We start from the raw sequence: 24,010 nt of genomic DNA on the forward strand, positions 1-24,010 counted from the left end.
ACCTAGGAACATGCTGCAAATTGGTCAGGAGAACTGTCCAACCTGTGCTGTTTTCCATCTTCTAATGAAGCAGCTGATGTCCCCTTCTGGCCTAGATGAGCTGGCTGTCATGTCCTCCGTATGCATCTGGACATGCCATCCACTGCACAGACATCAGCAACAGAGGAGCCCAGTCCCGATACATGCACTCCAAGGTCAGATCACACAACCTGTGTCCCTGTGGCCAGGGTCTGAGTCCAAGGGTCCAGTCGGGGAGTCCCCAAGAAACATCACCTGGGCTGACCTCAGACCTGACTTGTGTGTCAGCTATAGAAGTTTATACACCAACTACCCAAGACCAATATAGTCTGAAATCTGGGCAGCACACAATCACAGTACCAGGAAATGGTTGTATATCACACACACCTCACAGCATTTCAATCTGTCTTCTTTTTTTTTTTTTTCCAATCTGTCTTCTTATGTAGACACAAAAGAAGGTATATATATACACATATACCTCTTTGACAGCTCCCAAGTCAATCTGGTGAGTATTCATAAAAAGTATGCATATTCTGTACATCAGAACTTCACCAATATTTTGACAATATTTGGTACAAGAAGTTGAACAGGGCCACCACTATGGCTCAACAGGTTAATCTTCCAACTTCAGCACCAGCAACCCATACAGATGCTGGTTTGTGTCCCAGATGTTCCATTTTCCTCCCAGCTCCCTGATTATGGTTTAAAAGAGCAGTGGAAGATGACCCAAGTCCTTGAGACCATGTACTCTCTTAGGAGACCCAGAAGAAGCTACTGGCTCCTGGCTTTGGATTGGCTCAGCTCCAGTCATTGTGACCACTTAGGGAGTGAACAAGCAGATGGAAGACCCTCTTTGTTTTTTCTTCTCTCTCTCTGTTAAATATGCTTTACAAGAAAAAAAAAATCTAAAAAAAAGGAATAAAATGTATACTGTGAAAAAATTCTGCATGAATTCCAAATTTTTTGTACCAAAACAAACATGATTTAATCCTGTTTTCCACAAAGACATTCCTATGAGATGTAAATAAACAAATCCATTTGCAGAAAGCAGATTAGCAGTTACCTAGGTATGTGAAGAATTGGGAGAACTAGCTGCTAATGAAGTGACAAGAAAATTTTGTTTTGTTTTGTTTTGGTTTTGGTTTTTTTTTGTTAAGAAAATTCTGAAGTCAAAAAACATTCTAAAATTGCCTGTAGTGATGGTTGCACAACTCTGTGCTTGTATTAACACTGATACTCAGAAGGATATAGATACAAATTTAATTTCTATAGAGCTATTAATATGAAACAAACAAAATAACAAACAGCCATTGCCCAGGTGCCCGTGTTTAATCAGAGGGGGGGAAAACCCTGAAAAATATCCAAGAACACACTGAAATTAAAATGTTTACATATCCAACCATTTAGTTCATTCATTCATCCGGCAAATAGCTTACAGCACAGGATACATAACAGACTCTGCTGGACCTTTGTAAGACTTACCAGTGATCTGCAGTTGTGATTTCATGGTCAGGCTACCCATTGAACCAAGTTGTGATCCACTGTCAGACATACCACCAATATTAACAGCAAACCTGAACATAGCAAAGAAGACACTATAATTGTGAAAAAATTCCCAAAATATGCAAACAGTTCTAACCTGATGGTCTCCTGCTGCAATGCCCTATAATGACCACTCTCCTTCCCGTTTCCCAACACTTCAAATACTAATCCTACCTGACCTATCAGCAAAATGCGACACAGCTGAGCATTCCTTTCTCCTCGGTTTCCTTTTTCACTGGAGGTTCTAGACATATTGTCCAGATTTATGCCCCAACTTCAACGGTAGTACCCTCTTGGTCTCCTTTCTGCTTCTCTTCACTCTTTTTGTTTGCATATCCCAGGGTTCAACCTGGCGTGAAAAAGTCCTCTCCTTGCCTTGAACGCCCCGGGATCCCATATGGTGGCCAGTTCTAATCCTGGAGGCCCTGCTTCCTATCCAGCTCTCTGCTTTGTGGCCTGGGAAAGCAGTGGAGGACAGCCCAATGCATTGGGACCCTGCACTCGCGTGGGAGACCTGGAAGAAGTTCCTGGCTCCTGGCTTTGGATTGGCACAGCACCGGCCGTTGAGGTAACTTGGGGAGTGAACCATCGGATGGAAGATCTTCCTCTCTGTCTCTCCTCCTCTCTGTATATCTGCCTTTCCAATAAAAATAAATAAATCTTAAAAAAAAAAAAAAAAGGCAACACAGAACAGGAGAGTATTTTTATAAATCAGGTTATCACAGAGTAGTTATGTGGCACAGTAGTTGAAAGCAGTACTTGGACACCTACAATCCATACTGCAGTGCCTGGGTTTGGTCCCTGCCTGCTTTCCCATCCAGCTTCTTGCTAATGCACGTGTGTAGGGAGCAGGTGATGTCTCGAGGTCTCAGGTCCCTGTCACCTACATGGGAGACCTAGACAAAATTCTGAACTCCTGGCTTCTGCATGGCTCAGCCGTGGCTGCTACAGGCATGCTAGGCATTACAACACAGGCATATGGGCATTTTAAGCATCAGCTTAACCTGTAATGCCAAAACAATGGATCCTTAACCTTAGTAATGGAAATTTTAACTGGCTTTGTGACTGTGAAATTAATCAACACTTCATAAAACAGAATGAGTGCTCTGAAAGCTGAGTACAAGTTGGACATTTCTTGTTTTACTATTTTTAAAGATTCACTTTATTTTTATTGAAACGTTAGATATGCAAAGAGGAAGAAAGATACAGAAGAAAATCTTCCATTTGCTGATTCACTCCCCAATGGCCGGAACTGACCAATCCAAACCCAGGAGCCCAGAGCCTCTTCCAGGTCTCCCATGTGGGTGCAGGGTCCCAAGGCTTTGGGCCATCCTATCCTGCTTCCCCGGGTCACAAGCAGGAAGCTGGATGGGAAGTGGGGAGGCTGGGACACGAACCGATGCCTATATGTGATTCTGGTGTATGCAATAGGACTACTTCAGACGGTAGGCTACCACAGTGGGCCTGGGTTTTTCTTGTTAAAAAAAAAAATTGTTATTTGTGCCCAGCATGATAACCTAGTGGCAAACCTCGCCTTGCATCCACCAGGATCCCATATGGGTGGCTGGTTTGTATTCCAGCAAAGCAGTGGAGGATGGCACAAAGCCCTGGGACCCTGAACGCTGTGGGAGACCAAGAAGAAGCTCCTGGCACCTAGCTTTAGATCAGCTTAGCTCTGGCTGTTGCAGCCAGGTGGGGAGTGAACCAGTGAATAGAAGATCTTTCTGTCTCTCCTTCTCTCTATACATCTGCCTTTCCAATTAAAAAAAAAAATTTTTTTAAGAAAAAGATCAATGTTTTATTTATTCTGTCCAAAGAGCCGGAGCTTCTTCCTACATGGGTCTCCCACATAGGGGCAGGGTCCCAAGGCTTCAGAACATCTTCCAACTGCTTTTCCAGACCACCAGAGTAGGGAACAGGAAGGGAAGTGGAACAACTGGGACATAAACCAGTGCCCATATGGACTGCCAGCACTTACCAGTGGAGGATTAACCTCTTGAGCTATGGTGTTGGCCCCCAAAAATAGGGTTTATTACAAATTGGATGAAGAGGAGTTGGTGCTTTGGCACGGTTGGTCAGGCCACCACCTGGGATGCCAGCAACACAGATGAGCTCCAGTTTGAGTCCTGGTTGTTCCACTTCTAATCCAGCTTTACATTAACGCATCTGAGAAAGCAACAGAACATGGCCCAATTGCTGGGACCCCTACCTCCCAGGTAGGATCTAGATGGATCTCTGGTTCCTGACTTCAGTCCAACCTATTCCCAGCTATTTTAACTGTTTGGATTTGAATCTGATGGAACATCTCTCTCCCGTGTCATGTTTCTATGACTCTGCTTTTCAAATAAATCTTAAACGGCAATTGGAAAAGGGCCCAGCATGCCGCCTCAATTGGCTAGTTCTCCACCTCTGAATGCCAGGATTCCATGGGAGCTGGTTCATATCACAGCATTTCTGCTTCCCATCCAGTTCCCTGCTTGTGGCCTGGGAAAGCAGTTGAGGACGGCCCAAACCCTTGGGACCCTGCAACTGCATGGGAGACCCAGAGGAAGCTCTTAGTTCCTGACTTCAGATAAGCTCAGCTCCACTCGCTGCAGCTGCTTGGGGAGTGAATCAATGGACAGAAGATCTTCCTCTCTGTCTCTCTTCCTCTCTGTATATCTGACTTTGCAATAAAAATAAATAAATCTTTGAAAAAAAACTGTATAGAAAGCATTTTGATCCCTCTATCCTGTTTCACAATAGAAAGCTAAGGCTGTTTTCCTCTACAGAGAGTAAAACAGAGCACCTCTCCAATAGCAGGATACCAGGCACTACTGAAGGCTAGAGAACAACATCAAAAACAGGAGAACTAGAGCTGTCACCATGGCTTAGCAGGCTAGGCCTCCACCTGTGGCACTGGCAGGCCATACAGGTGCTGGTCCAATGCCAGTTGCTCCATCTTCAATGGCTTGGGAAAGCAGCAGAAGATAGTGTGGACCCCTGCAACCACATGGGAAACCCAGAAACTGCTTCTGGCTCGGGACTGGCCCAGCTCCGGCCACTGTGACCATTTGGGGGAGTGAATCAGTGTATGGAAAATCTTTCTCTCTCTCTTTCTCCTTTTCTCTCTGTGCCTATCCCTTCAAATAAAAATAGATAAATCTTTTTGAAAAAATAGAACTAATAAAATATGCAAACTTTAAAAAAAAATCATCTCTTCCAGTTTTACTGCAGCCAGGTCCTAACAGGCCAGGTGAACACAGGACAGATCTCCAAAGCTTTCCTAGCAGCCCACCATACCATCTCAGTAAGATTCTTGCTTAACAAATTCTCTCCTTCCCACACACAAGTTCAGAACTCCCAATCTGATTTTCTAGTGTTTTCTGACTTCAGCCTCCCCCAGCCTACCCTAGGCCCAGCTGTTGTGGCCATCTGTAGCAGACATAAGATCTCTCTGTCTCTGCCTCTCAGTAGTTTTACCTTATTGGAAAAAAAAAAAAAAACTTTTTAAAAAGTTAGTACTAATATCCTTAAAGTAATTACATTTATGAATCAAAAAACAGCAAATAAAATAACACTCAGAGGGAAAATAAGAAGCTACCTCCATGAAACCAAAGCAGAATAGTATATAAGAGATAACATGCACAGGGGGAAAAGGAACTCACACACAACCAGACTAAATACTATGGAGACAGCTGAACTCACTAGGTCAGCTGCTAGTCTGAAACCGCTAGTTCTTTACAGATCTCAGTTTGGCAGAGCACTAGAATAGGGATCAATTGATTTGCCAGCCTGACAAAACAACTTAATTGCCAGGGCCATGCTATAGTCCTAAACAATCCCGCTTTAAACTACTTTTTTTTTTTCTTGTGAAAACTATCTAGCCACACGCCATGTGTCCTGAGAGTAAACCGAGCACATTTTTACTCTTAATTTATGCAAATATCCTTATATTTCAACATCTATTGCCTAATGAACTTTGTAACTTGGGAGAAGCTAATTAGTGTAAATTCCAAATATATTATGAATATAGTCTAATTTAAGTATGCACCATTCCATTTACTGCAGTTATCAGATCACAAAATATCCCCAATCTGATGCGCTGAAATAGGAAAGTGCAAAAATTTTCTATAAATCTCTAGATGGCAAACATTTTAGTCTCTGAGGGTCACATCGTAAGTGTAACAACAATTCAATCCTGTCATTGTAACATGAAAACAGTCACGTGCAACACAAATGAAGAGAGGCTATGTTCCCATATAACCTCAATTACAAAAAGCAAGCAAAGATTCAGAATTGGGGCCAGCCACTTAGCACTGCATTTAAAATACCACTTGGAACACCCAGATTCCATATTGGAGTGCCCGGGTTCAAGTCCAAGCTCCACCTCCAGTTGCAGCTTCCTACAATCACACACATTAGGAGGCGTAAGTGATGGCCCAAGTACTTGGGTTCCTGTCACCCATGTGAGAAAACTGGACTCAACTCCAGGTGCCTGGCTTCAGCCTGGCCCAGTCACAGCTGTTGCAGACACCTGGGGAGTTAGCCAATGGACTGAAGATCTCTATCTCCGTTTCAAATTTTTGTAGGGTATTTTGTTGTTGTTTTAAACAAACTCAGACTGAACTCACAAACCATGGTTTCCTGATTTATGCTCTCAACTACCACAACGAAAAATTTAGTTGCTAGTTGAGAATACACTACACACATCACCTTTACCACTGAAAACTGGGAAATACAGAAGAGGCAAATTTTTTTTATTCTATTAGAACAAAATATATGGCAATGGGTGAAAGATATTAAAATTTAATCTTTACTTTTTTGTTTTTTAAATATTTATTTACTTTTAATGGAAAGTCAGATTTTTACTGAAACAGAAAGATCTTCCACCTGCTGGTTCATTCCCCAAGTGGCTGCAACAGCCAAAGCTGAGCTTATCTGAAGCCAGGATCCTGGACCCTCTTCTGGGTCTCCCACACAGGAGCAGGGTCCCAAGGCTTTGAGCCGTCTTCTACTGATTCCCCAGACCACAAGAAGGGAGCTGGATGGGAAGTGGAACACAGGAACTAACACCCACATGGGATGCTGGTGCATGTAAGGTGAGGATTTAGCCACTGGGCCTACATCTTTACATTCATTACTAATCTCTTCATTTGGCTCACACTGGACTAGCACAATTAAGTTCAACATTTCTCCTTGCCTCTTGTCCATCTGTCTACTACATGGCACTGCCAGAAGAATTTTGGAGATAATCCCAACATCTAGGATCTAAGAATTTGCCTTGCCAAATCTTACTGTCATTCTCTTATGTTCCAATTCACAGAATTATCCACAGTGCCCTAATATGCCATCTATTTAATACTACTCTAATTGACTTCTCCTATTCGGTTTATTCATCATTTTCCCTCTTCTTGTTCCCCAATTTCCATTCACTTAGTCTTCTCTTACATTTGACCCTTCTAAAACACTTTATCTAATATCCCTTCCCTAAACCCCATAGCAAAACACAATGCATTTCTTCTTATTGTCAATTCTCTATAACATATTAGAGGAGACAATATAACTGGTTAAAAAAAATGCAGGTTTTGAAGTCATACAGATTAAAAATGCACCTTCCAGAACTACTGCTTTGTGAACTTCAGCAAACTACTGAATTTCACTGAGTTCATTCTCTTCACTTATAAAACACAGAAAAGTTCATTGAAGCTACGTTTTTAAAAACTGACACTGACATGACTAAAGTTCTTGAGGTCATCAGCCATTCTTTTTTTTAATGATACAGTTCCACAGACTCTGGGATTTCCTCTTCCCCCTCTCCAAATCCCCTCCCCTCCCAGTGATTTCCCTTATATTATTACAAGAGTAATGTCCTCCATAAACTGTCATCAGTCATAAGTCCATCATTCTGCTATTCAAGTGTATCCTGAGATTGTAGGTATGGACAATAGCAGAGTCCAGCATCCTATTATCAAGATATATTTAACAGGTTCATTGGGAGTCTATATTTGATTTGTAAGAAAATATACTTATGAAATTGTATCTTCACATCTCGATACAACAGTCTCTCACAAAGTTACTTACACATCCCCTTAAATGAAAGTCATAAAACAAAATGAAGAGAAACAGAAAATTTGTAACAATATGTAGTTAAATAACAGGCTACTGAATGACCAATGTGTCACTGAAGAAATGAAAATCAAAACCCTTTTTGAAGAAAATGATGCTACTATATGTCTTACATGTCACTGAAGAGGAAAACCTCTTTTGAAGAAATGAAGATACAAACAAAAATGTCAAAACCCATGAGAAATAGCAAAAACAGAATTGAAAGGGGCATTTATAACATCAGGTGCTTACAAAAAATCAAAATATCTCAAATAAATGATCTAATAATGCATCTCAAGCCATTTGTTCTTATGCTGCTGTGGCTGAACACAGTACTTGAAGCATATTAATGGTAAACACATAAATGTTCATCCAAACAACAGGATAAAAATGAAGGCGCCTGCACAGTAGCATAACAGGGTGATCATCTGCCTGCAGTGCCAGCATCTCATACATCCAATATGGGCACCAGTTCGTGTCCTGGAAGCTCCACGTCTGACCCAGCTCCCTGCTTATGACCTAGGAGGAGAGTGGAACATGACCCAAGGCCTTGGGACCCTGCACCCACATATTAGGCCTGGAAGAGGTTCCTGGCCCTGCTCTGGATCAGCTCAGCTCCAACCGCTGCATCCATTTGGGGAGTGAACCAGCAGATGGTCTCTCGGTCTCTCCTCTCTCTATAAAAACTTGTCTTTCAAATAAAAATAAACCTTAAAAAATAAATAAAAATAAAGAATATACACTGCATAAAATTTTGACTCCCATATTAATAGCAAATATAAATTTATAAAGATCAAAATTTCTGCTCTCTTGGCATTTAAAATCGTAACATAAATAACCAAGTTACATAAAATTGTAGTACATATAACACATAGTAAAAAAAAAATAGTTCTGACTGGGTAGGGAAAAAGATAACACAAAAAAGAAATGCTTTATGGGTGGAAAAAGAAATTTGCTCAAGTTTGATGAACAGGGAACAAAGGAGAAAATAATATGATACAAAAAAAAGACTATCAAATCAACGGACTAAGCTTTAATCCCTAGTTCTGTCATTAGGTATAAATATCAAAGACAAAATATGCAACTCACAGCCAACATGATTATTTTCCTAGAAAACCTAGAGACCACAACTTTTAACCATTTAGAAAACTGACTAGTATCATGAGCAAAACGAGAAGTAAAAAATCTTACAAGTAAGAAACATAAAATATAAAAGGGTAGCAGAGAGCAAGAAAAACAGGTTTAGCACCTTGGAATTCAGAGTTAAACAGGAAAAAAGTTTCAATTCAGAGCCATTTAAAACTTTAGAAGCTGTGGTTAGTCTGCCTCCAAAATGGCTCCAAATAACCCCTACCTCCTGCTATTCAAGTATCCGTAACTCCCTCCCATGGTGCAAGGCCGATCTGTAGGACCAATAGCTTATGAATAAGTGGTCATGCAAAGGCACTGCAAATGTCTGCCTTTATTCTAAGATTCCTTACTTAGGGAGAAGCAAGCGAATACACCATGAAGATACTCAAGTAGCCCTGTGCAGACTCAGCAGCTAGTCTCCCACTAACACCACTGCTGCTCTCCCTGTCAGGAGTGCTCCGCCTTGGAAACACACTATGAAGCAGCTTCAGTCAAGACCAGAGGCCAGTGTTGTGATGCAGTGCATTAAGATGTTGCCTGTTTCTCCATTTCTCTTTCTTTTTTTAAAAACAATGCCACCTGTGACAACAGAATCCCAGATGAGCAGAGTTGAACTACAGGCTACTCTACTTCTGATCAAGCTTCTTAGTAATGTGCTAGCGGAAGCAGAAGATGGCCCGAGTACTTGCGCTCCTGGATGAAGCTCCTTGACTCCAGCTTTCTCCAACCCTGATCATTGTGGTTATCTGGGGAGCGAACCACCAAATCGAAGACTTGTCTGTATCTCTTCCACTCTCTGCAACACTCTCAAATAAATAAATAAATAAATAATAAATTTTAAAGGAAAAAAGACTAGATATGAATATAGCCCTGTCTGACATCTGATTCCAACTGCAAGACAGGGGCTAGGCAGAATTGTTCAAACTGCTCCAAAATTTCCAACTCACAGAAACTGTGGAAGATAATACATGACTGCTATATTAATCCACTGTTTTGGGATCACTTATTGCACAGCAACAGAAAATTCTATAGTATCCCTGCCAGAAAAAAAAAAAATTACAGAGCTGGAGAACAAATCAGTATTTGCCAGGGAGTATGCATAATGGGTGGGTCTAACTACCAAAGGGCAGTACAAGGGAGGTTTTGGTGTGATGGGGCTGCTGTGTATCGCAACTGTGTTAATTACAGGAATCTACACATATGTGTTAAAATCCAGGCAACTATATACCAAATCACTTTTACTGTATGATGATTTTTTTTTCAAATGTGATTTAACACATTGAAAAGCAGGAGCTGGCAAAGTGGTATAGTAGGTAGAGCCAACACCAGCATCCCATGTAACCACAAATTCACGTCCGGCTGCTCCACTTCTAATTCAGTTCTTTGGCATGGGAAAACCAATAGAAAGTGGCCTGTGCCACTCACATCAGAGACCAGATGAAGCTCTTGGCCACTCACTTAATCTTGCCCAGTACTGGCCACTGCAACCATCTGGTGAGTGAACCAGCAGATGGAAGATCCACCTTTCTCTGTAACTCTTTAAATAAATGAATCATTCTTAAAATATTAAAAATTGAACTACAACTTATTTTCAGACGGTTATGTGCTAGGCAGACACAGTGGTTCATCAGGCTAATCCCTCACCCTGTGTCCTTTTATTTGAAATATAGACTTTACACAGCAAGATCTTCCACCTGCTGGTTCACTCCCGAAATGGTCACAACAGCCAGAGATAAGCTGATCAGAAGCTGGGAGCAAGGAGCTTCTTCTGGGTCTTCTACATGGTCACAGGGGACCAAGGCCTTGGACCATCCTATACTGCTTTCCCAGGCCATTAGCAGGGACCTGAATTGGAAGCGGGGCAGCTGAGTCTCTAACTGGTACAGATGTCAGCAGGCAAAGGATTAGGCTGCTATGCCACTGTGGCAGTCCCAGACAATTTTCTTTTTTTTTTTTAAAGATTTTATTATTGGGCCCCGGCGGCGTGGCCTAGCGGCTAAAGTCCTTGCCTTGAAAGCACCAGGATCCCATATGGGCGCTGGTTCTAATCCTGGCAGCTCCACTTCCCATCCAGCTCCCTGCTTGTGGCCTGGGAAAGCAGTTGAGGACAGCCCAAAGCCTTGGGACCCTGCACCCGTGTGGGAGACCCAGAAGAAGCTCTGGCTCCTGGCTGCAGGTTGGCTCAGCTCCAGCTACTGCAGCCTCTTAAGGAGTGAACAGTGGAAGGAAGATCTTTCTGATTCTCCTCCTCCCTGTATATCTATATCTGGCTTTCCAAGAAAAATAAATCTTTTTTTAAAAAGCATTGTTTAACAGATTTTTAAAACTGGAAACAGTCTTAATGCTAATAATACCATAGGGTAATAATTGTGATACACACATAAAAAGGAGAACTGTACAAATCAGGGCAAGTATTATGATACAGCAGGAAGGTTAAGGCAGTACTTCTGACTCCTACAATCCATACTGACGTGCCTGGATTTGAGCCATGCTTCCTCTTCCAATCTCCACTTTTCCAGAAAACACTATTTTGAACATTTTATAATATCAGTAGATGACTGGGATGAACCATTGGATAGAATATCTGTCTCTTGTCTCTTCCATTCTGTCTGTAATTCCGCTTTTCAAATAAATACAATTTTTTTTTAAAAAACACAATGAAATCAAGTAGACATTTCTCCAAAGCTAAGAAAGGATATGAAATAATGTTCAAAATCACTGTCATTAGAAAAATGCAATCAAAACAACAAAGCATCATTTCACACTCACTAGAACAGCTGTCATCAAAGACACACACAGGCGCTGGGGTTGTGGCACAGCAAGTTAAGTCAACAGAACAGACAAGCACATGCAGGATCTCTCCCCTGCCCTCTTTGTAACTCACATAAACAGACGAATCTCTGGGAAAAAAGTTTATATTTAACACACTATTTCGTTTACTTGCTAAAACAATTATTTAAAACAGCAGTATTCTGTATTTTAGCCAAAATTAGGGAACATCTTCCCTGTGTATGTCAAGGAAATTTCATAAGAAAGTATAAATAGAACAAAAAATCTGACGAAAATAAAATCTGAAAATTTACTTTCTCAGGTCACATAGAACAAACACATTCCACTTTCCTGTAACATTTATTAGTTTCTTTAACATTCTGCTCCATTTATTATTATGTCAAATGTTTGCAGCAAAACTGCATCTTTTCCAAGAATAAACCGTTTATCAGTATTTCCAAATCTTAGTAAATACAAAAATTCCATGTATAAACTAAGTATAATGAAACTTAACAGAGGTTAACTAAGATCACCAAAATTCAAAACAAGAAATGTTTTAGTCCTCTTCACCTACTCCATTCTGTTGTCTTTTACACAGGCTTTGGGTCCCTTTCATTTCTTTTTTCTTACAACTTTTTTTTTTAAAGATTTATTTATTTTTATTACAAAGTCAGATATACAGAGAGGAGAAGAGACAGAGAGGAAGATCTTCCATCAGTTAATTCACTCCCCAAGTGACCACAATGGTCAGAGCCACGCCGATCCGGAGCCAGAAGCCAGGAACTTCTTCCAGGTCTCCCATACAGGTGCAGGGTCCCAATGCCTTGGGCCGTCCTCGACTGTTTTCCCAGGCCACAAGCAGGGAGCTGGATGGGAAGTGGAGCTGCCGGGATTAGAACCGGCGCCCATATGGGATCCCGGTGCTTTCAAGGCAAGGACTTTAGCCACTACGCTATCGCGCTGGGCCCTTAAGACTTATTTTTATTGGAAAGGCAAATTTACAGAGAGAAGGAGATACAGGAAGATCTGTCATCCTCTGATTCACTCCCCAGATGGCCACAGCAGCTAGAACTGAGCCTATCCAAAACCAGGAGCCAGAGCTTCTGGATCTCCCACATGGGTGCAGGGTCCCAAAACTTTGGGCCATCAACTTCTGCTTTCCCAGGCCACAAACAGGGAGCTGGATGGGAAGTTGAGCAGCCAGGACACAAACCAGCACCCATATGGGATCCCGGACATGCAAGAAAAGGTTAGTCAAGTGAGCCATCACCCCGCACCCATTCCCTTCCAATTCATTCTCACTGCCATCTCTGAATTCTGATCCTCCTGTCTCCAGATTTTCTCTATCCCAGTAAATAAATCTTCGTAAAACATAATTTCATTTTATCAGACTAACTTTCAAGATAATCCCAAAATGAGACTGGTCTCTAACTTTTCTAAAATTTCTCCTAAGACCAGTCTCATACAAAGCAGCTTAAACTAAACTCCAATTAACCTAGTCTCTGCATTACTAACACTAGGCCCATTCCTGCCTCTCCACACTTCTGATATAATCTGTATCCTGGTCTCTCTGCCTTTCATTATTCTCCTTACATATCACACACAATTAAACTGTTCTGAGATGTTGTCCAAACTGTACTTCGTTTTGTTTCCTTAAATTACTTATTTACTTCAAAGGCAGAGGAGCCAAGAACTTCACCTGGATGGCAGAAACCCAAGTACATGGGGCTATCATGTGCTGCTTCCCAGGTGAATATCAGCAGGAACACGAGTCAGAAGTAGACTTGGTATTTGATGCCAGACACTCCAATAAGAAACCACAATGCTCACCCTTAAACTGCTTTTAATCTTTATGTGAGTAAGGGCTTTCTTCTCAAAGAGTGGCGAACATGGCTTATGCCACACAGAGTCAAGCCCCAGTTGAGAGGATGCAAAGTGGTAACCCACAGAACCAATTCTGTCCACAGTGGTGATTTGTTTGACCCACAGTGAGTGAATTCATAAGTTGCCAACACTTAAAAATAGATTCGTCACAAAATCTGGATTCAAGATCCTCTTTAGAAAAAAAAGTTACATGTTTGGGCCACACTCAGCCTGCCTTTCCTATAAATTACTAGCGAGCCAAGACTGAACTGTGCACTTAAGAACAGCAAGTACTGGGCCTGGTACAGTAGCATAGTGGCCAAATCCTCGCCTTACAGACATCAGGATCCCATGCAGACACCGTTTCGTATCCCAGCAGCTCCACTTCCCATCCAGCTCCCTGCTTGTGGCCTGGGAAAGCAGTCGAGGACGGCCCAAAGCCTTGGAACCCTGCATCCATGTGGGAGACCTGGAAGAGGTCCTGGCTCCTGGCTTTGGACTGGCACAGCTCCAGTCACTGTAGCCACTTGAGGACTAAATTAACGAACGGAAGATCTTCCTCTGTCTCCCCTCCTCTCTATCTGACTTTCCAGTAAAAATAAGCTAAATATTAAAATTAAATAACATGACTTCTTGGGGCCAGGGTTGTGCCACGGTGAGGTGAGCTGCCATTTGCAACGCTGGTGTCCCATATGGGTGCCAGTTCAAATCCTGGATGCTTTACTTCTGATACAGTTCCTTGCTGGTATGCCTGGGCAAGCAATAAAGATGGTCCAAGTTCTTGGGTTCCTACCACCCACACAGGAGACTACTGGATGAAGTTTTAGGTTCCAGGCTCTGGTCTGACTCAGCCCCAGCTGTTTTCTCTCCAGACTTTTTAAAGTAATCTCTTTCTCAGATTTCCTTCACAATATTATTGCCAACTTCTCCTATTCTGTGGCTCTAGCTAATAAGACAAATTCATTTTTTCTAAAGATTAAAAATACATTGTTTTATTGATTCACAATAATACCAAATAAGCATATTAGAATACCTCTATGTTACAAATACATAAATTATACCCAAGGAGATTAAGTAAGTTCTCAAAAGCCATGCAGTTTGTCAGTGGCAAAAGCAAATCAGAACCCAGATTTATTCATCCTGAATCCCCTATTCTTTTTTCCATTCTTTAAATTTTTCTTTTTAATTGCTGCGATTTTTAATCATGCATGTGTATACGTCTGGAAAAGTTTATAGAAATAAATGATTCTAAAATAGCACAATCAGAGGGGTATATATGTGTAACAGAGCACTAACAACAGAAAAATTAGAGGACCCAAATTAAGAGACAATAGAGCTTATGGGCTAAACTGTACCAAAGAGACTTTGAGCTTCAATCTAAGTGGAAAAGGCAAGTTTCTTCAACCAACAAATACAACCAGCATCAACACCACATGCTCTCTCTCTCTCTCTGCCTCTACATCTCCCCACAGTAGTGGTACGACCAGGTACGACCAGGGCCTGCACTCTGTATCACTCCTACCCCCAAACCTTTCTTAAATAATGTCTCCATACCTGAAGTTCTCACAGTTCAAATCACTTCTTTTGGTTAAGGCATTGTCTCCAAAAGACCACTGTACAAGGCATGTTACCTGAAAAGGCAGGAAGAGTCCATAAAACATTTTTCAGTGATTAAACAGACCAGATTTGCAATGATCTTGAGAATCAAAGCACAAAGGCTTTTAATTTTTGACAGAGCAGGCATGATAGAGGGCAAGGGGGTGGGGAGAAATGATTCACACATAGAACAGGACATGTGACAAAATCAAAATGACAATATAAACATGTAAAGGTCACTGTAAGGATGAGCCCTGCCAGCAAGGAGCTCCCTAGGGACAGGAAAACAAAAAAGCACTCCAAGGATCTGGGTACAGTTCCCAAAAGACGCAGCTGCAGAGCTGAAGGGACAGCAGGTCTGTGTGCACACTGCACTGCTGGAACAGAGGGCCAGAGCAAGAACAGCCTCTGTTAGCTGTTCTGGGATGTGAGGAGAGTTTAGCCTCCCAATCAGAGAAGGCTGTGCATCAATTCTGTAAAACTCTTTGCTTCTTTGCACTGACTCGAAGCCAGTATCATTTACAGCTACAAAAATCAGCATAGCTTTACTGAGTGTTTATTATAAATCCAGAATTTGGTTAAGGACTATAAATAATAGAAAAAAAATGTTGTTTTTGCCTAAACATGTGTAAAAGAAAGCAATTTCCAAAATCCAAAAGCAGGAGAGGTGAGGAAAAAGAAAAGCAGCAGGGAGTTGAGGGGAAGGGGTACAGCGAGAATCAAACAGGTGACTATTTCCCACCAGCACTGACACAAATTCCCCAAGCCAGAATGAACAGAACAAAACCCATTTCTTGGCCAAAGTTTCTTGTTAAACTCTTATCTAAACAGTTCAAAGGAACAGGATAAAATATTCATTTTTTCTGGTTTTATCCCAAAAGCTCTCTAGTAGAATTCCGGATTGAGTACTGCAAACCCTGGTTCTAGTTCTAGCTCACTCTTAACTACTTTCAGATAAATTATTTAACCTTAAGGGAAAAAAAACAAAAACAAAAACAGGGACCAGCATTGTACCATGGTGGGTTAAGATGCCCCTGGGATACTAGCATTCCAAGGGTGCCAGTCCAAATTCTGGCTGCTGCATTTCTAACCCAGCTCCCTGTTAACAACACGGGAGACAAGGATGGAGTTCCAAATTCGTAGCTCAGTCAGCTCAGCACTGCTGGCAGCCATCTGGAGAGTGAACCAGTGGATGGAAGGTATTTCTCTCACATGCACCCACACTCGCTTTCTCTTTCTCTCCTTTCTGTAATTCAACCTTCCAAATAAATCAATCTTTTTTAAAAATAATTATTTTAGAAACCCAACAGATTGCACTAGTCTAAGAATACATTGTGTTAGATGTACCTGTGATATTAACATCACATGCGAGCACCTGTTTTGAGTCCGAACTGCTCCATTTACACTCCAGTTCCCTGCTAATGTGTCTAGGAAAACAGTGGAAGATAGAAGATAGTCTCAGAGCGCAGGTCATGCACCCATTCCAGATCCAGAGTTCTTGGTTCCTGGCTTCGGCTTGGCCCTGTCTTCTCTGTAACTCTGCTTTCCAAGTAAGTAAAATAAATTAAAAAAATAAAAGGGGGTGGTGGTGATGATGGTTCAGAGTGGCGGTGCAGCACATTAATCCTCTGCCTGTCGCACCAGCATCCCATAAAGATTCACATCCCAGCTGCTTCACTTCCAATCCAGCTCCCTGCTTATGGCCTGGGAAAGCAGTAGAGGATGTGTTCAAGTCCTTGGGACCCTGCGCCCATGTGGAAAACCTGGAATAAGCTCCTGGCTTCAGATTGGTTCAGTTCTGGCTACTGCCATTTAGGGAGTGAACCAACAGAGATGGAAAATCTCCCTATATATAAAAATCTGCCTTTCAAATAAATCTTAAAAGAAATAAATGCATGGCACATATGAGATTACCACAAAGTTTGTGAAAAATAAGAATAAAAGATATACTTTGCTGCATAAATTCTGAAATCCATTCACAACTTTTTCATAAATGCATTTTCCACAACTTAATAAGGTCTTCAGTATGCCACCCACTAGACAACTGCCCATTGGAGACAACACTAATCAATCATGACAATTCCCAGAGAATCCACACATCCAGAATCCTTTTAAATACAATCCTCTGGGGCCCAGCGCAGTGGCCTAGTGGCTAAAGTCCTCGCCTTCAACACTCCAGGATCCCATATGGGCGCCGGTTCTAATCCTGGCGGCTCCACTTCCCATCCAGCTCCCTGCTTGTGGTCTGGGAAAGCAGTTGAGGATGGCCCAAAAGCATTGGGACCCTGCACCCGCGTGGGAGACCTGGAAGAGGTTCCTGGTTCCCAGCTTCGGATCGGCGTGCACCGGCCCGTTGTGGCTCACTTGGGGAGTGAATCATCGGACGGAAGATCTTCCTCTCTGTCTCTCCTCCTCTCTGTATATCTGGCTGTAATAAAAATAAATAAATCTTTAAAAAAAAAAAGTACAATCCTCTGATAGCTATCTCAAATCAAACTGGCCTATAAACCAAAAATATATTTACTACACTGAAGTATATAATCTCTCCAATTCTAAAAACTGAATACTAAATTTATTGTCAAAAAAAAAAAAAAACCACTTCCAACAAGTTTAGCTCAACTGCGTTGACAGTCATCAGTTCTAAATGCTCTTCCAAAATTCACTTGACCTGGTTCTTTCTAATTTGTCAAATATGCTTATGAATAATTTACCTTGACACTATTAATGTAAGTAACCTGGCAATGTGATTCAGACTCACTGATGGGTTCCTCTGAGAGAAAAGGGAGCCCGTGACCCAGTCCTGTCACCTCCTTCCCCCAAATCCTCATCAAAACAATACAGCAGCAGACCCTACTCCTGAGCAGCTGACCTACTCCCCTGAACATCCCCTGACCAGGCTTTACCACAGCCACCCTTCCACCACCTCCCTGGGGTCACCCAAGCAGTCTTCCTCAATGCCCACGCTCCCCGTACACCCTTGCACCCTACACCCCTGCGTTTGCAGCAGCAACACATCCGAGACTGGAGCGCTGCAGCTGCAACACTGCCTGCGGTGGCTTCCTTTCCCTTAGCGTTCTTCAGCTCTTCCCAGGGCTCTGGTTCCCTACAGCGCCCCGCCCCCCATCCTTCCTCCAGTCTCTGCACTCACACAGCAGAGAAGTATTTCCTCCAGTCTTTCCTTTTCCTCACCTTTGGCACACAACCACTCATCACCCAAGACCCAACACCCCAAGTCCGAAGGCAGCTCTGGCTTCCTCCTTTGGCCAACCACCCCCTGAACTAGGGAACTAGCCACTTCCTCTTCTCTCAAAGCTTGCAGAGCTATCCTTGGTAGGTCCACAATATCGGCTCCCTCAATAGTTCCCAAGACCATCAGAATCACCTAAGGCATGGTTTGAAAATAAATAGTGAGAAGCCAACCCAGATCTATTAACACAGTCTCAGAAATAAGACAGACATTTAATTTCCACTTCTAAAAAAAAAATCTCTGCTAAGTATTATAATGGTCCTGTCTGCGGACCACTGATTGATCTTTCTCTCCCAGTAGGTGTAAAGATGTGTTTTGTCAAAGGCTGTAGAAACTGTCTTAGAGAACACCGAGGAAGTACCGGGCACTCTTTTTTTGACATCTCTCATCACCACAGTAGCCTTGACCTGTGTGCTGAAGATGAAGGAAGCCCTTGTGGACTTAGACCCACTGCTCTAAAAGGCAAGAATCTCCACTTCCATTTCTAAATCTAAAAAACGTGTGAATACATGGTGCAGGCTCTCGAGCAGTTGTGCCATGAGAACTCTGAGAAACAAGTTCTTCCCTGGCATCCGGGTGGAAATTCTCTGCCTTTAAACACTTCCTAAAGGTCGAATTACACCAGGAATAGATGCGGGGATGGAGGAGACTGGCTCCAAAGGCTTAACCATTTTCAGAGTAACATCCCACTCTTGGTAAACGCCACCCCGACTTCAAAACCAGTCTACTCCAGCGGTGGGACAAGGGCAGAGCAATGTTTGCAAGATGAGGACACTCCTACAACCCACAAAGCAATGTTGAGTGGTTAGTGGGGAATGGCGAATGTCGGATAGTTGGCAAGTCCACCTGGTGCCATGTCTCACTAACTTTGAGGCCCAACGATGATCCTGTTTCTAAGTCTCGGTTCCCCCCCGCCCCCCGAACTGAGTCTGCAAACTTGAGTTCACCTAAAAGTCGCGTCTTTCCTCGTGTTTCGGCCCCTCGGAATACAGGCACGGCTCCATGCTCCCCCGCTACAGGAAAGGGGCACTCTCTCCCCCCAAGGACAGTGACAGCCCCACGTCTGCACGGCGGTGGGCGCCGGGGAGGGCGCCCCGGGCCGGGACCACCACGCGGGGGGACAATGGAGGGAGGAGGGGGAGTGGAGAGACCACAGCAGGCAGCCAGCCCGCTCGACTGGGCCCTCCTCGCAGACCAAAGGGCTTGGAAAAGTGTCGGGAGCGCCAGCCCAGCGGCAGGTGGGCCCAAGCCACCGCCCCTCACCACACGGCCACGTCGCCTCGGGCCGGCGGCCGCCGCGTCCGGCCCCGCGAGTAGGCCGAGCTTCGAGAAGAGTGGCCCCCGGGAGCGGCGGAAGGGGGCGCCGGGCCGGACCCTGCCCACGTCCGCCGCGGCCCAGCCTCCTCGCAACTTGGAAGTCCACGAAACGAGCGAAGGGCCCCGGACAACTCGGCAGGCACTGGCTGCTCAGTGTGTCTGAGGATCCAATCTCCCCGGCCCGGCCCCGACCACTAGCCCGCGCTCCCCGCAAACACCGGCTCGTGAGGGAAGGAGCAGCCGCAGCCCCTGGAGAAGGAAGGGGAAGGTGTCCCGACTCGGGCATCGCATTCCTCTACCCCTCGTTCTCTCAGGCCATTCCCACCCGGGTTCCCACGTCTTCCCAGATCTGCCCCGTCGTCGGCCGCGCGGGTGTTTACCGGGACTCGGGGCGGCGGCGACTCCTCAGTCCCTCGACTAAGATGGCAGCCGGTCCCGAGCCCCGACCACAGCGACTGGAGCGAGTTAGCGGTCAATGCGCAGGCGCCTCCGTTCCAGAACGGCCCAGACTACAAGCCCCAGCAGGACTTGCGCGCCAGCCCGCTGCCGGGCCGGAGAGTTGGGGGCGTTTGGTGGGGTCTGCGCTGCGATGTCGGAGTTTTCCCACCCCTAGGTGACAAGGACTCCAACCGCTCACAATACCGCTTTCTTTTCTTGTGTTTAACACCCGCCCACCAGAGCCCACAAAAGACTGTAGTTGGAGGTGCCAAACTCCAGTGTGCATCAGTGTCATCTGAAGAGATTATGAAAACTTTTTAAGATTTATTTTTTTTTATTAGAAAGTCAGATTTACACAGAGAAGGAAAGACAAAAAGATCTTCCATCTGCTGGTTCACTCAAGTGGCTGTAACGCACAGAGATGAGCTAATCCAAAGCCAGAAGCCAGGAGTTTCTTCCGGTTCTCCCACGTGGGTGCAGGGTGACCATCCTCCAATGCTTGCCCAGGCCACAAGCAGAGAGCTGGATGGGAAGTGGAGCTGCCGGGATGCGAACCGGTGACCACATAGTATCCTGACACATACAAGGCAAGGCCTTTAGCCACTAGGCTATTGCGCTGACCGATTCTGTAAACTTAATCACTGCTGAGCAACCATCCCCGGAGTTTCCCATTCAGGAGACTTGAGGAAATCTAGTCATTTCCATTTGGTTTTCTACTTTTATTTGAAAAGAACAGTCACAGAGGGAGAAGGAGAGAGATTCCCTTCCTGTTTTTTTTTTTTTTAAGATTTTTTTTTTTTTATTTTTATTACAAAGTCAGATATACAGAGAGGAGGAGAGATAGAGAGGAAGTAGAGCTGCCGGGATTAGAACCGGCGACCATATGGGATCCCGGCGCATTCAAGGCGAGGACCTTAGTCACTAGACCACGCCGCCGGGCCCATCCCTTGCTGTTTTGCACCCAGATGACCAACCTGGTCAAGCAGGGAGCCTGGAACCACCTCTGGGCTCCAGGTGTGTGGCAGAAACCCAAGCACCTGAGCCATCCTTTGGCACCTCCCGGGTTACTCTAGCAGGAAGTTGGACTGGAAATGGAAGCGGGGGTGGGACTGCACAGCAGGGATGGTCCCTAGCTCATTCCATAAGCACGTCCCCTCTGGAGTCACAGCGAACAGATCAAAATCCTCCCTTCTCTAACCTTTAACAAGTTAACTTGGGATGATAATAATAGCAGACCTTCAAAAAAAATTTTTTTTTACTTGAAAGAGAGACGTCTACTAGTTCATTCCTGCAAAAACTTTTGAAGTCAAGTTTAGGGTACAGGGGACCTTGGGTCATCCACTGCTGCGTTCCCAGGCCATAAGCAGGAAGCAGCCCGTACTCCAACCCATGCCCTCATGGGATGCTGGTACCTGCCATGCCACTGCCTGGGGCCAGGTGGGTGGTTTTCTCTAGGAGTAGCTCAGCAAGCCCCCTCCATGCTCAGTGCGAGAAGCACCCAGATCATCCCCACTCTCCAGACGCCTAAACCAAGTCCCGTGTTGGGTAAGAAAGCTCGGCAGTCTGCCTTCCAGCTGCTCTTCCTCTTCCAAGGTTGTGTGTAAGATTAACAGGCTGTGTCAGTGTGACTCAGAGGCACCTCAGACTGCTCAGTAATTAGTGACCTTTGCTACTATTATTTAGCCTGTTTCCTCCTAATGAAAATACTGTTTTACCATCTGGAAAGACACTTGCACTTTAGAAAGTACTTTCAAAACCACCAGGTTTCCTGCCTTACCCCAGGAGGACAGTAACAACAGGTTTCAGGACCCACCCCTGAAAGATTCTGTCCGGCAGCGAAACTCTCGTCATTCTCAGAGTCAGCTGGCTGGGGCCCAATTTCAGTTTCTAATTCGCAGGTCTGAAGTGCGGCCTGAAAATTTGCATTTTAACCAAGGCCCATCTTGGAAGAATCACTGCTCTAGGACAGGGTGTGCAAAATCTGCCCCCTTTAAAAAGATTTTTTTTATTATTAGAAAGGCAGACTATACAGAGAGAAGCAGAGATAGAGATCTTCCATCTGCTGGTTCATTCTCCTAATGGCCACAATGGCCAGAGCTGAGCTGATGCAAAGCCAGGAACCATGAGTTTCCTCTGGGTCTCCCACATGGATGTAGGAGTCCAAATGATTGAGCCATCGTTTGCTGCTTTCCCAGGCCATGAGCAGGGAGCTGAATGGAAAGTGGAACAGCAAGACCTTGAACCAGCGCTCATATGGGATGCCAGTGCCTCAGGCAAAGGCAGTGCAGGACCCTGCCAACCCTCCTATAAAGAGGTATCATTCTAAAGAGCATTTTTAGGCAATTTCTTTAAATCATCCCAACCATGAAAGTTTAATGTCACAATATAAAACATATCTATGTATCTATGCTTTGTTTATAGACACACACACACAAATAAAAAATATTTCTTTGCCACACAATCAATGTTTGTCTTTTGAAGGGCTAAGCTGCAGGGGAATCTGAGTTTTTTAACCAGTGTCACAGGCCATTCTTGTCACTAGAAAAGTATGGGAAACACAACTTTTTAAGGAACACAATCTTTAAGATCTGAAGTATTACAACCATTGTACAAAAAAGAAAATGGAGTCTGAAGAAAATTAAATGACTGATCCAATAGCATCCAGCTGGGAACCAAGCCAAGTACTCTAGCTGCGGATTTTATCTGCATCTGTAGTTTTGAAAACTATGTAAGATTAGGCAGAACTAACCCTTGGCCTTCGAGGTCAGGATGGTTGTTTTCTCTTCAGGGGAAGTGGAGTCTGGGAAGGGGCGTCCAGACACTTCTCAGGGCAGCGAGGATGCTCCGTGCCTTGATCCGGGTGCTGGCACCCACGCATGCTCAAGCCATATCCCATGCCTCTGCATTGTTCCCTATAATGTACACTGACAAAAGGTGACCAGCACTGTGGCGTAGTGGATAATGCTTCCCCCTATATTGTACACTGACAAAAGGTGGCCAGCATTGTGGTGTAGTGGATAATGCTTCCCCCTATATTGTACACTGACAAAAGGGGGCCAGCATTGTGGCGTAGTGGATAATGCTTCCACTGGCTCACTCCCCAGATGGGTTTCAACGGCAAGAAAGAGTTCATCAGAAGCTAGGAGCTAGGAGCTTCTTCGAGGTCTCCTATGTGTTGGAGGCCAGCTGGAGAAGGATGCCTGGAGTAGGCAGAAAGAGAAAACAAATGGACCACTACGATTTCATGATCATAATGGACAATGCAAGAAAGCTGTCCCCTTTATTTATACAGAAGCAGACACAAACTCTGGCACAGACTTTTTACCTCATGGTCAAGTGGATGTTTCCAAGGATAATTCTGCTGTTTCTTTCACCTTAAAGTAGGATATTATCCATTCTGACCCTGTGGTCAGGAAGTTCTCAGCAGATAGCACATATCAATCAGTGACACATTCCTAATACAATCCTCATTCTATAAATTAATCTGAAATCAGTTAAGGGAGGAAATGCATCACAGGAGGAGGAACCTAAAGATCAAGGCTGGTCAATGGGGGCAGCTGAGACAGCATGAATTGTAAAAGGCCCTTTTGGAAGATGTTATCAGCAAATCAACTTGCATGCTCACACTGATAGTAAAAATCAACTCCCCAGTGCAACAGATTACAGAATTCTCAGCAGGGTGACCCGGTGTCCTTGCAAAAGAAGGTGGAACTGCCTTGAGGGTTGCAGAGACAAGTGCCAGGCCAGGCCTTGCCTAGCAGCAAAAAGCTCCTGCTGGCCATGCCTGCAAGGGAGCTGCTCTCTTCACACCTACCTGTCCTCCACATGCACTACAGGGACCCCAACATCTATGTGGATGCAGGGTCCCAAGGCCTTGGGTCATCCATTGCTGCCTTCCCAGGCCGCAAGCAGGAAGCTGGATCAGAAGTGATGTAGTCAGGGGCCCGGCACCGTGGCCTAGCAGCTAAAGTCTTCGCCTTGAACACTCCGGGATCCCATATG

General features: G+C 44.2%; 1 protein-coding gene across 2 annotated transcripts in view; it reads right to left on the minus strand.

The window, feature by feature from the left end:
* Nucleotides 1-20,148, minus strand: part of ITCH (itchy E3 ubiquitin protein ligase) — an 86,134-nt gene extending 65,986 nt beyond the window's left edge. Inside the window, exons 1-3 of one of the 2 annotated variants that reach the window (XM_004585738.4) lie at nucleotides 19,951-20,148; nucleotides 14,965-15,041; nucleotides 1,501-1,592 (exon numbers count right to left, since the gene is read on the minus strand). In XM_004585738.4, the coding sequence (XP_004585795.1) occupies nucleotides 1,501-1,570 (70 nt within the window). In that variant the 5' untranslated portion in view covers nucleotides 1,571-1,592; nucleotides 14,965-15,041; nucleotides 19,951-20,148. Of the gene's footprint in view, nucleotides 1-1,500; nucleotides 1,593-14,964; nucleotides 15,042-19,200; nucleotides 19,363-19,950 lie in introns of those variants that run through there. The other variant, XM_058679823.1, reaches the window with a different exon arrangement.
* Between the last annotated feature and the right edge of the window lie 3,862 nt (nucleotides 20,149-24,010).

The sequence above is a fragment of the Ochotona princeps genome, chromosome 22 (assembly GCF_030435755.1).
Source record: "Ochotona princeps isolate mOchPri1 chromosome 22, mOchPri1.hap1, whole genome shotgun sequence".
In the NCBI taxonomy this organism is placed as follows: domain Eukaryota; kingdom Metazoa; phylum Chordata; class Mammalia; order Lagomorpha; family Ochotonidae; genus Ochotona; species Ochotona princeps.